Below are 16,043 nucleotides of genomic sequence, written 5' to 3' on the forward strand. Positions count from 1 at the left end.
AGACAAAAATTATTAATTGCCTCAAAAAACACTTACCGCGATTACACCGTTCCAGTCAGCTAAGGATGGATTTTTCATGATCACCTGTTGCACTGAGAGCGATTGTTGAACTATAAAACAGCAGATGACAACCTTCCAGCTCGGCAATTCACAATCCACCTTTAGCAAATGACTCCTACAAAACATGAATGCAAAAGAAGATGTCATAAAATTTCATACGGCAGCTTTAATTCATTTATTGACTCACAGTTTGGCGTCAAACGACTCGAAACGGTCACCACGAGGACTCAGGTGGCACAGCTTTATGGCACCGCCATATACGCGCCATCGGTGCGTGGTAAATCTGTAAAATTTCTCCCCCCACTCGGTTTGGTCAAGTGCACGCACGCGATGACAAAATGGGCGCTTGAAGGGAAACCACAACCAGGGGCTGCAATGTTTTGGGGGTGCCGTTTTGCCACTTCGCTTAACATTTTCGTCAACCATTCGACCGCGCAAGGAGACAACCGTTTGACATTTGCCTGCCATCGACCATCGACTGCATCTTTGTCGGGTGCATGTTTGCAATCACCTACGGTCCCACACACTCGAGTGTGTTGGGGCTCGAGCTGGCCTTGGGTCTCGAAAATTGACATTTGAATACCTTCCGAAACGGCGAGCGCATCGCTTGACCACCTCGAAGGGTCTGGCAGGTTCCCGAATGGTTCGCTTTGATTGGACGTTAACACGTGTCAGAACGCTCAATTGGAAGTGAGTTTCCACACTTATTCACACACACACACACACAGCCTCCCGCAGGGCTCGAATTTGGCACTCGAAAGCCCATTTGAAGGTATTTCCCTTAAAAACATTCATCAGAGGCCAATGACATCGGTGCCAGGTCGGGTTAGAAACTGACCTCTGGTCAACTCACCGTTGGCAAGAACCACCGATTTCGGGTGCCCAGTTCCCTTTTGAGCCTTTCTTGTATCAACCCCCTCTTAGGCCCTCATCAGGGCCCCAATCAACCGTTGGCAGCGTCAGGGTCGATACGGAAATTTGCCGCCCGAGTGCGTGCCTGATCCGGCGCAATCCGTGTGCGCAATCATGAAATGTCTCGTTATGAAATGAAGTTTGTTGCGTCAAACCAAAAAAAAAATCTCCTTACCACCCCCACCCATCGATCCCTCCACCTCCCCCCCCCCCCCCCCCCACCCCCATGCCTCGTCACCAACAACAGGGAACATAAATCATTTTGTCTGACCTTTTCGGCTACCGGCGCATCCGAAATCCCCGCAAAGAGCCAGCGCTTTTTGCTCAAGCTCACGTTGGCTCGTTGCCAACGGTGGGATGTATTAATTTGGGCTTAATTGAGCGCCCACTCCCGGCTGAGGTGCCGCGGACGAAAGGTGCAAACGAGAAAATTGACAACGTATAATCTGCCACTCGGCCGTATCGGAAAGCAATTTGTGATGGGGGAAAAGCACAGCGGGAATGAGGTGCGGTGATGCGTAATTAAATATTTACCCTGTTCCGCACGCTAAGAATGCAGGCACTCGCGATCGCCGAGTCCAACTGGGTCAGTTTCACTTGAGTTTGGGTTGTTGAGCAACTGGATTGATCGATTATTTATTCACGATCTCAATTCGCTTAATGATTTCGTGGTGTTGATAAGGAGCCTTGCGATCAGCTTTCAATTTGGTTTATGTCTCATGATCGTTTATCGATCAGTAGGTGTGCGATCGGGTTGTGTGAATTCTTTATTTCTTCTTCATAGCTTCATAACGAGAATCTTTTAGACGCATCGAAATTCATCTTCATCCATCGGCAATATGTTTTCTTAATAATGTCTTTAAAAAGGATAAAAAACATATATTTGTTTAATTTGCGTTTAATATGCGATATTTAATACTTGCGTACTAGAACTGCGAGAATTTCTAACACCATCGTCAAATAAAAAAAAAAGACCCCAAAACGGCATTCAAAGTATCTTGTTCCACGATTACCATTTTACCATCGTTAAGGATCGCACCGAAGGAAACAGCATCGGAATCGGTTCCCATCTGGCCCCATCAACCGATCGGTGACGTAACGCGCCTCTAAGCCCCGGTGGGATTTTCTCTTTCAACCCTGAGCACGCGCACTACTGGCGGTCCAAAGGAAGCAACACTCCTTTTGCCTGCAGTCGGTCACGAAGGTGGTCACGCCGTTGTTTTAGACTAATCCAGCACCCCACGCCCCCATTGGCCCATTATCGGGACCGGTCACTTGCCAGCGAACAGGCCAGCAACTCGCCGAGTCGTCGAGATGGTCGGCCTTCACCTAAGCGAACGGGCGGATAAACCCGTGAGGCGTCGCACTGACGACCTGTGGGGTCAAATCGGTTCACCCACTGGCCAGTGTGGCACCTCCTGCTGGGCGGCGCGTTGATGAATGTTCGTCCCCAACGTTGGTGGGGTGTGTAAAACAAGAAGAAGAAGAAGAAGAAGAAGCTGCAGAAGAAGCAGAAAAATGTATATTACAACAAATTACGGACGAAGATGCTCGTACATGTGCCCATGCTGCACCGCATGCCAAAGCTGCATGGGGGGTTGTTTCCCCCCCCCCCCCCCTTCGTATGCATTGGACCATTCCCCCCCCCCATTCCATTATCCCCTCCCTCGTTGACCAGCTGAAGGCCACGGGTTGCGATAAATGGTCGTATCAAACGATGCCACCTGAAGCACTCCGGTTGGACGCATCTCGACAATGTATTCGCTCATTAGCATGCGTCTTTATTGCAAACCGATCGTCGGAATCGGATCGGAACTGCCGCTTGCCCTTCGATTATGCACATCACCCGGTTTCTCGGCTCGAGAACAGTGTTAAAGGGGGCCTAATTCGGGTCAGGAGAAACGACAAATCCGCGTCGATAACTGTGCAAATGGAAACTTTCCCAAGCAGGTAAAATGCGTCTAATTACACTTCATGTAACTGCATTCTGTCACCGCGTGTTCGTTTCGTTTCGGGCGAATGAAATCGAAAGTCCTCGCGTTTGGCTTCCAGTGGGTTTCGCGCGACGTCACCGTTTCATCACTCGATCATCTTCGGCGGCGTGATCGCGTGTATCGCGTTGCCCAGACCGTGGACAGAGCCCAGTCTCGTTGCGTGGTCGTTCCTTTGGCGCAACCAATCGCACACATGCGTGTGTATATGTGGGTGTGTGTGTTTTGGGCTGCATTTCACGGTGGACATTTAATATCACCAGCGTAATACACACGCGAACAGCACGCGAAAGCAAAACTGCGGCCCAGTGACCGGAGGGAAGATTCACCCGTCATCGTCACGATGACCTGGTTCAACTTTACACCCTTCGGCCGCCTCTTCCAGCAGGTCGTCACCGTGCCAAATTCTGTGTACCTCGCGTTCCGCTTGAGATTCCCCTTCCAGCATCACACGCGCTTTTCGCAAGCCCGGCCAGCTACCGAGGCCACCTTCCAGTGCGCTCTTCTTTCGGGTGTCCCATCTTTGGTGCGTCTTATTTCACCTCGCGCAAGTGCGCCGATCATCATCACCATCGGCCGGGCCAATGCAAACGGGGCGGGTTGGTAACAAAAAAAAGGGGAAACCCGAAACCGGTCAGCATTGCAACCGAGGCTGGTGGTGGGAGCGGATGGAATCGATATGGGGGCGAGTGGATTGGGTCCGCGATGAGCACTTTAGATTTCGGTCGATTCAAGATTGCTCTGATTTTGAAAGAATGTTTCCAAATCCCCTACGAAATTTTTACACCAACAGAGCTGCTTCAGATATAAGACTAGACTGTCGGTGTTTTTACGAGATTTATCTATGTTTGGTTACTTTTCGTCGCACCTAATCCAAATCATGACATGGCGATGTTTTTCGATGTAATTTTAAACGTGCGCCTGTGGGGTATGCATCACGCAGTACTTTTGCGATGATATGCATTGTACACGGTATACAAGGCTCTTGTATACGATTCCAATTTGTTTGCTTTTGTTTTAAATTTTTTATTAATTTAGGTATAAAATGCATCAAGTGAAATCATCACATTTGAAACGGAATAAATCATTTTAAAATAAAATCCCAGCCTGAACAATTATGCACCATAGAAAATTTAGGATTGGCTAAGGTATGTTTCACTAGTGATGTATTATGCATTGATCATGGATATCTATTACATTGTCGATTGCACGGTTAAGGATTATGAACATCTTTTGCCATAGATATGTACAAGAATTTTTTGCTTACAGTAACACCAACACGGAGCTGCATTTTAACAGACCGATAGCAGTATAACCAGCGTAGAGAAATCTTTACGTGGTGATGTCGCGGTCAACAATTTGCCTTCAGGGCACTATGCAAAGTGACGCTAATAGGTCTGGAGCTCGATAAAGCCTTTGACGGTTTTCGTCAAACTAGCCGAGCAGCGAGTTCTCAAGGCATTCATTTTGGGAAAAAGCATCCAACGTTCGATCCTTTTTACGTTGACAAATTGCAAGCGTAACAAATTTTAATCGGCACCCTCCTCGGATCCATTCGATCGAAGAGAAACGACTTTTTGTTTTCACGAGCCCAACCGTTGTCGATCGCAATGGGTAAGGATGATCTGGTGGTTGGTTTTGGGGTTTTGCTTTTATTTATTCAAAAAAGTCATTTAACCGTTTCCGCTGAGCTCGCAGAGGAAAGACGACAAAAATGCTATAATAAAATTCGGCCTTTTAGAGGGAACCTAACAAAGGTCAAGCTCCAGTCAGGTTTGTTCTGTCGTCTTGCTTGGTTAACCTTATCGAAACGATGAAACTGGCGAGGGAAATGTCACATCGATGAAACAATTTGATATGAACATATCACCTGTTCAGAAGTGGGAAGATTTTAATGGAACACCCGCATACTTCGCAGAGTTCAGAATTAAAAGTTGAGCTGGAAATAAATTAAATTTCCACGTTGTGATGAGATCCTGGGAACTTTGCATCCAGAATGGCCAACCAATCGGGAAATGTGGGGAAACGAAAATTTTGTAGGCTATTCCGAACCTTTTCAAGATCGTAATCGAACAATGCCATCCGGAAAGCGAATCGTCGTTCTTGAATTATATTGGTTAGATTTATCTTTACGCCTTCCTTCTCTTCTATGCGACGCGCGTCTATGGCTTTATTATTAGCGGGGTGAAAATCCACTAAACACGCGCGATAACAGTTTAAACACGGCAGCCGTTTCCCATGGCTGCCACTTGCAAGTGTTTGGCTCCAAACACTATCGAAGCTACAAAGCACGCTGAAAGCGTTCAACGGCAATTTCGATTCGTTGCGATCATTCAATCAATCTTCTTAATGGTGGCCAAAGCACACCATAAAAAAATACAATCGCTTTTTTCGATCTTGTAGTGATCCGTACAACACTGTCACGACATAATTGGGTTCAAAATTGATGATTACGAGCTTGGACATATTCGGAAAGTGATTCAACGTGAACGATTCTGTCATTAAAATTTATTACTGTGGCTATATTGTGAAATTAAATCGAATAAAGGCAGACATGAAGTAGCCATTTGAACATGTTAATAAGTGATAGAGTAATCACTGCATGATTCACTTGCTATCGTATGTGTGTTGATAACAATGAAAGCATATTAAACGTGTGCCCTGGACCGAATTGGAGCTATCGCTTTGCTGCAACAGTGCGTCAACGTGGGCGAAATATACACTAGACTTCAACGATCAATCAAGCTACGAACCCCCGACAAGCCTTCCAGTTGACGCAGTTTGACGGTGGCAATCGGTAGGAATCTATCGCCGAACAGTCAATGCTCATTAAATACCCCCTCTCTCTCTCGATGTGATTTACTTGATTGTAGCCCCATCCAATTGGTATCAAATTTCACGATTGGCTCTCAAGAAATAATCGTTTCCATTGACCCCCGGAGGCTAGACGCAAGTAGATTCGTTGATCATCTCTGCTTTTGGACTCACGCGGTGTTTTAATGTGTGGCAAAGAGCTCTTAACGATAAAATATGCTACCTAATTGATTGCTCAGGAAGCTGTTTGAGAGCAGAATCCGTTGGGGGTGTAGCTATTTTTTTGCAGCATAACTTAACTTTCTGGCCCACCAACGATGTGAATGAATGTAGCCAACTTTTTTGTAATATCTTGCGTGTCAATTGAGTGTTCTAACTAATTGTTATGGGTATCCTAACCGAGCCAAACGATGTCTCAAGATTGCGGATAACAAAAACAAGGGACAAATTTATGAGATATTTACATCTTTTACGTATACATGTTTTAAACGTTAAATATCATTTGCATTTGAAACAACATTTAAGAATAAAGATGTTCTTTTGATGAAATTGTTTTCTCTTTGATATTCACCTTATACTAAAAATTAATAAAATGCAATAAATAAGCAATTATTTGAAAACTAATTTGACTAACAAATTTAAAACTTTTGTTTTATATATATATATATAAAGTAACTTTTTTTTCATTTAGATATTTGATGCTAAAATAAGCTGTTATTTATTGATTCTATTATTATTTTGAATACAATGACTATTATTATGATTTTGAAAATAAAATTGCTTTGAATTTTCTTCACTCGAATGCTGACTCACCAAAAGATTCTTTTGAAGAGGGAGGCTTTTCTTTCATTTGCATAAAGTCTAACGCATTCAAGTTCAGTTTAAACGTTATAATTTTTATACAAAAATGTGTTTATGTTTCTCGAGTATTATCAGTATATCACTAATGGCCAGTATGATGCAATGAGGAGGTGATCTTCGATCAGATGCTTCCGGAACGGAATGGGAGAAGATGGTTGCGATTTTTTTCCTTCGGAACACTGCGGACGAACATCATGGGATGTCCCATCGGCTCGGTCGCCTATTTGCGTCCGTTCTGGCTCGCCTGCTTCGCTTCGATGTAACGCAGCGCCCGCAGGATGTAGTCTGGGATGGGTGGCGGAGTTGGCAGGTGGACGCCCTGTGGGTGGAATCCATTCTCGTCGGCGGTGTAAGTCAGGACGATTGGCACACCATCATCACCGACCCACGAGGCCGAACCCTGCACGGACTGACCACCGATGCCGCTCTCCTCAGCCTGGATGCCGTTGCTCGTCGAGTATCGGTAAGAGTAAGCACCATCGGGTTCAAGGCGCGATTCGTGCGTCAGGATGTTGGCCGATGCGTCGTCGGCGGCCGGGGCGGCCAGAGCAAGGGCTGCTGCCAGAGCAATCATGCAAAACGCCTGGAATGGTGCGTACGGTTAAGAACATTAAACTCTCTTGCTTCATGAGTTGAAAATAAAAAGTCTTTGGATCAGATTGGATTCGGATTTTATGTTAAAAAGAACCTTAAACAAACAAGCGACACAGACCTAAGCAATTGAGTAACCATGTACTACACTAGATGTACTTGAGAGATTACTTGTGATTACAGAAGCGAGCTCACAGTGGCCTTGAATTATGTCAAGCCCGAGGTGTTGAACATAATTTGTTCATTCTCGCATTGCAAGGGTCATTGCGGTCGTAAATTCTAAATTAAAGTGGCTGAACTTGGTCAATTAGAGTGCACTTAAATCCAACACCTTTCGTGTGAGATGCGATCTTGGAAATTAAAGTTTTGTTGCAACATTTTGAAATTTTCCTTTTTAATTCAACAATCGGCTAAAAGTTTCAGTAAGAAATATAATAAATTGATTTATGAAAAAATTGTAATTATGTTGAAGCGGAAAAATTATAATTATATGTAACTGAATTAACTCTTCAGATTGATAACTTTTCAAATGATCATTCTTATTTGAAATTTAAATTGAATTGACTTGTACAGCATTTTGTTTTTTAAATAAGTAATTGAGAAAAAATAAAAAAATTTATTGAAATTATTGATTGAGAATTTTTTTCTCAGATATGTTGAGAAATTATTCAAACTAAAGGCGAATGAATTTTCACTCATTTTCATTCTACAGCTCTTGCTTTAATTTCCACTGATTTTCACTTTTAATCCCTCGAGAATAGGCTGCATATTGATTTCTCATTTTGGTTCAATTTTCTCGTTTCACATATCTTTCTGGATCCATTTTCCAATGAAACTCACCACTTTGAACATTTTGGTTTCGATTTTTGCTTCACACTCGACTTGACGATAAAGAAACGTTGTAACGTTAGCACTGCGGTTTCGATTTTCCCGAGCTGGATAAGCACACGCACTTTTACTCTCTGGACGGCTTTCGTTCTGGACTCGATGGATGCACCGATGGCGAAGACACTGGCTGACTGACTTAACCGATCGAAATCCGACATCTTTATATATCGCGAGATGCTAGCGCGCTTAGAAGTGCGGCGCGAGAAAGAAAAAAAAGGAAACAATACAATAAAGCGCCCCAATCTAATCGTCCCCAAAAGAGCACCCAAAAGAGAACCAATGGATCATCACCAGCTACCAATACCAATGGAGGTTCCCCCACTGGGGAACATAAAAAAAATCGCCTCGCGAGAATTCACGAGTCGCTGGTCCACCGTATTCCTGCTCGTGCCACCCTTAACCGCAGCCATGGGGGTCTTTCCTTAACCCCCGATGATAGTGAGAGTTCACGGAAGAAGGATGGCACATCAACAGGCGGGCCGCATGAATGGCTCTGTGCGTGCCACGTTCATTCACGGGGAGCCGGGTGGGTTGAATGTTTGTTTTTGGTTTGGGTGATCTTTTTTGCCTTCGTCTTTTTTTTTCCACCTCACCTGCGGCGTTCATCCGGATCTTGGGGCGGGGCGTTGACTTGGCTACCGATTTCCCACCCTTGAAACTGTCAACCGAGTGCCCCGGGGGTGGTGAAGCTGCGAACAGGGCGGAAAAGCAGCTCCGGATGGTTTGCTAATCGGTGGCTAAACCGAGCCGGAGCAGTTTTGGCAAATTGTTTGATCGATCGCTCGATCGACCTTGCTTTCTTTAGTTTGCATAGGCTATTTGGATGCAAATCAATGCAGATATTCAAAGGATGCACTATGGTCGTGAACAAATATTTTGTGTTCGGCTTTGTGGAATCCACAACGATACGCGATAATGCTAACATATTAATAACCCAGGTTATCTGATCAAAAGAGACCGCTAAAGCTAACGTAACGTCTTAAGGAATCGTATATGTCGCAGTTTAAGCTCCGTTTATTTGTTATAGAACTTCCAACTATAAATTCTGCTGATCTGTGACTTCTGTTGAGAAATAAATCAATGTATCCTATTCGATAATATATTATTTTATTTTTGTAAAACAACAATAAGCTTTACATATTTATATGCAATTTATATGCTTAGGTATGTTTTATGCCGAAGTCTTATGCTAATTATTATCGTTATGTTAGCATCTCAATTGGCAAAAAGCTGAGTGTGTATTAATTACCCTACAGATAAGATTTAACCCTACAGAGCTCTACTGGCCCATTATGCGGCATTTGAATAAATGTTCTGTTATGATAAGCCCAATAAGTAGTCACAGTATTATTTATTTCATTTTCTCAAGGTCAACCACGATGAGCCCCCTCGACGAGAAGGGAAAATCTAGCACGCGATTAGCCGGATTGAAGTCAAAACCAGCTAATCCTTTGCGGTCCCCTGCGGGTCGGGCGTGCAGATTATCTCTCGCCTTAAACCAAATGGAAGGCGATGACGTAATTCAACCCCATTGAACAATCAGATCAGGCGAGAAATAGGTAGGTGAGTAGATAGTGCTTTCGCCCATTGGCTTTGTCAAAGATAATAGTAGCTGCTCAATTAGCAGATTTGCGCGGGGGTGTCTTTTTTGTATTAACACCTTCCCCAAAACCAGCGTTCTCCTTGAAGATTGCATTTTGTTAGGTTTTGAATGAAGAGGAAAAGTGCAGGTCTTTGCTTTCCACAACCACTTTTCCTTTCGTACCTATCGACAGGCACTCGCCAACCTGTTGAAGGTCGCGGAACTGAAAAGACACAGTGCTTTTTTGCTGGTTTGAGATGACAGCGCAATTTTTAGTGCGTTTCTCATCGTAAATTTTCTTTTATCTCCTCGCTGACTCAGGGCGACGATCGACAAAGGCGGTTTATGGGGTTGTCTTGTTCCTTTATTTTTGTCCATGTCCGTTTTTTCAGTGTTTCAGTGTGTTTGCTTTGCTAATGTTTGCTTTGGTCGCTCCGGATTCCCGGATTCCGTTGGCAGGAGGTCTAACGTTCGAGGCACAATTTCACACACCACCGAGCGCGGGCGAAAATTCGCCCAGAAGCGGACCCGAAACAATGCGGGATTGAAAAATCGCTTCCTGCTGATTTCATTAGAGCATGAGGCCAAAGGAAGATCTTCATTAAGCCGTGGGCGGCCACGTTGGAGGCCTTATCGGGGACCGTTCTCTTAGAAGACGCGCATGGAAGCCACCTGGCAAGCGTAGGCCGGTGCGCTTACAAAACGATCATTTTGTAGGGCTTCTCGTGTTTTATTATGTTTCTCCCTTACCCATGTCAAGAGCATGAACTTCGTTTCCGTTGAGACAAATTTGCATGTTTACTGCCGCGGCTTAGGAATGGGGTCTAATAAGTTCTTCCTCTCGATGTAACATGGAGCTAGATTTCAGAACAGAAGGAAACTGTATTAAAAGTGGTTTTAAATATGGAGAACAACTAAATAAACAAAAAAAAATGCGTAACGAGAAAAAACACATCTGTAAACAATACGAATCGCTCTCAGTTCGGTCGGCCGCAAGTTCTCACCATAAATTCGCACTTATGACAGGTTGCGCGACCCGAACCAAAGGGCGCTCCGAAGATATATAGCTGATGCCGTGTTAATTAGTCTTAAACTCCCGGCAACACCTTTTTATTGTGCACGAGAAATATGTGAGAATAGCGGCGAGCGAAGGCGCGCTTCTCGAAGTGAGTTGATAAAATGGAACGCGAACGATTTATTCACTCTATATTCGGTCGTTAATTGTTGACCCTCGTAAAGCAGCGCATCGTGTGATTTATCTTGTGAACCTACTCTCTGCCATATTACTCAAAGACGATGATAAATCAGCACATTTAAAAAAATGTATTTTAAATTTTATGGAGCTTATACCATCTAACGATATCGCTCTGATCTATATTTCTTAAGGACGATTGACCAGGATCTCGGTTTTTGTTGCGATTGATTTTTGAGCCATAAAAATTACAGAACCAACGATCGTCAGCCATGTGCAATCATTCCCAGGCGTCAGCGCGGCCATCTTTGGTGATATTCAAATTTTCTCGCCTTCAAACCCATCGAACCATCTGCGCCGTCTCCGGATCTCGCCATAAAACTATCAATGATTGGGTTGCAAAAATTGATTATTGACCAGGGCAACGTGGGCCACCGTTAGCCTTGAACTTTGTCACGGAACGATCGATACCAGAAGGTTGCTTCCATTCTTACGCCAAGTGCTGTTGAACCACGCGGGCACGAGCGTGCGATAATAAATTGCGACACCGATCGAAGGATCCTTCGGATCAGCAAAGGGCATAAAAACGGCAAGAGAAGAAGCTTCCGAGGCATTTAAACCTTTCGGCAGGTCCACTTTCGGCTCCTGAGCGCGCGAATCCGGCTCATTAACCCAAATTGCCCACGGTGTATCAATCATATCGCTCCTTTGCGAAATGCGGCTTGCAAGCCATTTCTTGATCCTTTAGCCGATGTGTGCATGGTGAAGACCCTCAGACGGCAAACGAAACACAAAAGCAAAGTTGTGGGTGTGATAAACGCTAGCCACCCACGACTGCGATAGCCTCATAAAATGGCGTTTTAGTTTGGCCTTCTACGGGCGGCCCTAATAGACGATGAAAAAAAAAAGCTATGATAATGACGAGCTATCAGCGCTGGGTTTTACTTTTCCCCTTGCGAAACTACACCCAGCTGCGACCAAATCACGGTGATGAATATTTTCCCCACCATACGATCGCTCCAATGCCGTATGATTTTGTATTCGCTTCGACCCCTCGTATGATTTACGGCCCCATTCGGAGCTGGGTCGCCTTTTTTAATGTTGCGTTTATTTTATTCGTTTTTTTAACGATCAAAATCGACTCCGTTTTTCTTCCGTGTGCGCGTGTGTTGTGTATTGGAGGCCTTGCATAATCCTCACACGCACGTTCCCTTTCAACGGGATGATCTGCTAGCAAAGTGCCGAAGTCTACGAATTCCGCCGTGTAGTAATTGTGCACGAAACTGCTTGGACTGGATTAGCAAAGAACTCGATAGTGCGTTTATAAACTTCTTCAATGACCACGTCGCAGGCGCTGTTGGAAAACCCGGGGTCGATCGAAGGGGGTGCGTTTTTGCTTTTTTTTTCTTTTTCTCCATCAAACCACCCCTGCATCATCGTAGCCTTAGATTAACACATCGGAATCAATCGGCCGAGTGGCCAGGCCCCGCGTGGCCGATCGATTTGCTGCGGCACACTATTTTATGAGGACAACCTAATCGAATTAGGTGTGACATAAAACTGAGATACGGCGGACATAAAGATCGTTGTTCGGATATTGGTCGATTAAAACGCTCAGCTGATGATAATGATTTACATCGCCTGGGCGGATCATGCCGGGGCTGGAAGCCTGCGTGTGTGTTGGAGCCCTGAGAAATGTTTGTCTTCTCGAAAAAGGCATTTTTTTATTGCCGTGAGGTCTCATCAAATACCCGAAGTGACATCATGTTGACGTTGTGGGCTGAGCTGAGGGCGGTGGTGCTGGTTGATCGTTCTGCTGCTTGTTTTATCGTTTTAGCGGTTCGTAGGAGTGAAAATGATTGAAAGAAAACGGAAGGGCTTCGATCATCGGTTGCCGTTTGCAGTGGGTGCGATTTTGCACCATGTAAGGGCATGGCATTTAAGATCAGCATAAGTGATTCCATTCGTGGCTATTTTTATGACGATACTTCAAATGTAAGTGCCGAGTAGGTTTCTATACTGTGGATAAGTGTTGTATCAATTCCATTTCTATTTACAATATATATGTGACATCTAACAAACCAAGCAAACCGTTACAAACATTTATTGTAAGTTAAAAACTTAATCATCAAGATAAATAAATCCTTCCTCCTCATAGAGTTTACTAAAAGCCACATCACTAAACAAAAGTTTGGTGCAGTCAGCGTTCATTTCGAATTCCATAGTATCACTCTCAGCGCGAAGACATCTTTTCTCACGCATAGATGGATTTCTTCTTCCCATAATTCACCTTAATTTGACCCTCACTAGGAATGCCGTAAGTTTCTGACTGGAATTTGTTTTTTTTCCACTGGCTTTAATGAGCAACTTTCCTGTGAGTGGAAATACCGATCGACCCTTCCGTTGGGCTGAGCTCGTAAAATTAGTTGCACTTGACCCCGCTTACTCCGGTTTCTGAAACGAACAGAAGGCCATTGTCAAGTGGATTTCAATGCACCGAGGGTCTTCGGAAAAGTCCAAAGCAGATGCATTGATCTAATGGAAAAACTCCTTTAATGATATACTAAAATTAAACTTATTTCTTAACATATCTTAAAAAATATATCGCTGTGGCATTAGTGAAAAATCAAATCAGAACTGAGAAGAAATCGAGCCCTTAACAGCCGTTTAGTTGTGTCATACATAGAGAATGAAATGTGGAACTTATCCTCCGACAGTCACACGATCGCAATAAGCTAAATCACTCGGATGCACCGGTTGTAATTTATCACGTTGATCAGCGCTCTGCATCAGAGTTCAACTCATTCGATCGGGTCACACGAGGGATCGCTTCGAGCTCATCACCAAACGTCACACTCTCCACCGGGTGCTCCTTACAGTCCCGGTCGTCGACACGACTGATTTATGGGCTCCTAACCAAGCGAGCCCAAAACAAAACGGCTGCTTGCTTCTTCAGTGTTCAATCGTCGCCCACCCGCGCGATGAACGGGCACGTGATGGCCGAGCTGGCCTCTGGAACTGCGTAATCCGAACCCGCCCATTTGAATAAACGCGTCGCAAATTAGCGTCGACCCGTCATTAAAGTTTCGAGCTTTATTGGCTCATTATTTCACGGTGAAGGTGGCGAACCGAACCTTTTCGGCGATCGGTCCATTTTCACGCTTCGGATCACGACATGAGCTATCGTTCGATTGTGTTTTAGGACTCATATTTTACACGCACCGGCATCACCACATCTGCCAGATTTATAGGCAGATTGCGGCCATTGCGGTCGGTTGGGAAAAAAGGGACGCCTCCCCAACGGGTTGGGCTGGTGAACTCATTAGGCTGCTCGTAAATGTGGGTGACATTTCGCGCAAGGACGTCAGCGTGGAGCTTCTTTTTCTCCCTTCTACCCTTACTTTTGTTTCTATGTTGAAAAATGATCGACTCGATAAATTAACCTCGAGCGATTTATTTTCCATTTCAAACCGCTAAACCCGATCTCGAGAATGAAACGCCAATTTCACGCTCGTCCCGAAAGCTGCGGCAAAAATGCGGCGCTTATCTTAAAAATGCAATCGAGCTTACCAACTCCAACCGATTCCGCCCGGTAGCTGGTAGGTGAGTCGTGAAACCTTATCCAGCGCTAATTGCATCTGATTAGCGAACTTCGACGAGGACTGAGTTATTTCGATCAAAATTCCTTAAATAATATCGGCGAAATTCTTTCGAAGAAATAAAATAAATAAGAAACGCACATAATCGGTTCGTCTTCAAAAGCACCACGCTTGGGGTGAGCTTTTGCGTTTTCAGCGGCTTGACGAGTTGTTCGATCGGCCGGGAACCTTGAACTTATCCAACATCCGGAACCGCGCTCGATCGATCGCGATCATTTGCCCGGGAAGGGGAGAGCAAATATTGGATCAATCGCTGGCGACGTGCTTCAGTTTGCCCAGGAGAGGATGTATAGGATTTACTCAACGGGCGATTGAGAAGTGTTCCACGAAAGCTCGAGTAATTGACACACCGTTAAATAGAACAGATGAAAAACAATGCTAATTCTAGGGGTAGCACTAGCTTAAAGGTAAACTTCGTTTCATGCGATCAAAGGCTATGTCAAGAAGTAGATTATTAAGATGAGCAGCATTAGCTCGCGTGGAATAATTTTCCTATGCCGGTTCAGTGACGAAACAGAGCCCACAAACTAACACAAAGCCATTTACCCCCTTTTCACGCTTCTACTCCACGTGCCTGATATTCTGCTTGTAAAGAGTATATCTTTACGACCCAATTAAGATGTCGCTGCCATCTCGTCTCGAAGACGTTCTTCCTTCTGACGGGCGTGACCTTGCCCGGTGTCGGTGCAAATTTTATTTCCCAAATTTGTGTCCAATTATGAACCGTCACTAGGCGCTGGTGCTAGGGAGGGTGTGCATTTGGCATTGCAACTCACCCCCGGGTCGTGCTGGTGTGCCCGAGGTGATTTACTTAATTCATATTTAGCGCACCTCAGCTAACCGCGCATCGGTCATCGTCTGCTTCCTTCCCGCACGAGATTGGGCCCAATTCGGGTGGTATAAATCTGCTCCACCTTGGTGACATTTGGTCTTCCGCGATCGAGGGAGCTGTGGAGGGCAGCGAATGGCCGAGATGCTGTGGTGGATGCTGTCAATATCAAATTGAAGGTTCTGACGGTTTGAAAATATGCACAAAAAACTGCTAAGACTAAGCCATTAAATGCTGGAATGCATTGAGGAATGCATCGATTGTGACGCGCCATCAGCTCAGCAGGTGGCATGTTTATTGGGAGGTGTCTGGAAGGAGCTCCAATTTTATTGAATGTGTCAATATTGACGGCCAGCACCGTGAAGCGATGGGGAAGAATTGATGGCATAGAAAGCACCTCGAGCGTTAGAATTTCATAACCAAAACTCTGCCAAATGGCAGATGCCCAAGTGCCATAGTTGTGCCAATATTTGTGCAAACTCTGGGAGTGTTTACCTTGGTCAAGAAAACTATTTTTAAATCTTCGACGATGTTTCTAGTGAATCATTGATGGCACATTTTGGTTTAAATATATGAATGATCACGCAATTTTTACTCCCAAGGAATTTTCTATCATTTCATAGTTCTAATATTATGTCGAATGCTACCTACAATGACAAGAACA

At 44.6% G+C, this 16,043-nt stretch overlaps 1 protein-coding gene across 1 annotated transcript; it reads right to left on the reverse strand.

Annotated features, from left to right (window-relative positions):
* Nucleotides 1-6,858: 6,858 nt before the first annotated feature.
* LOC128722626 (pupal cuticle protein Edg-78E-like) lies at nt 6,859-8,081 on the reverse strand. The gene is made up of 2 exons (XM_053816300.1): nt 8,070-8,081; nt 6,859-7,221 (listed from the first exon to the last, which is right to left on the reverse strand). The coding sequence occupies exons 1-2, from the start codon at nt 8,079-8,081 to the stop codon at nt 6,859-6,861; spliced, it is 375 nt and encodes a 124-aa protein (XP_053672275.1).
* Between the last annotated feature and the right edge of the window lie 7,962 nt (nt 8,082-16,043).

The sequence above is a fragment of the Anopheles nili genome, chromosome 3, assembly GCF_943737925.1.
Source record: "Anopheles nili chromosome 3, idAnoNiliSN_F5_01, whole genome shotgun sequence".
NCBI classification, from domain to species: Eukaryota; Metazoa; Arthropoda; class Insecta; order Diptera; family Culicidae; genus Anopheles; species Anopheles nili.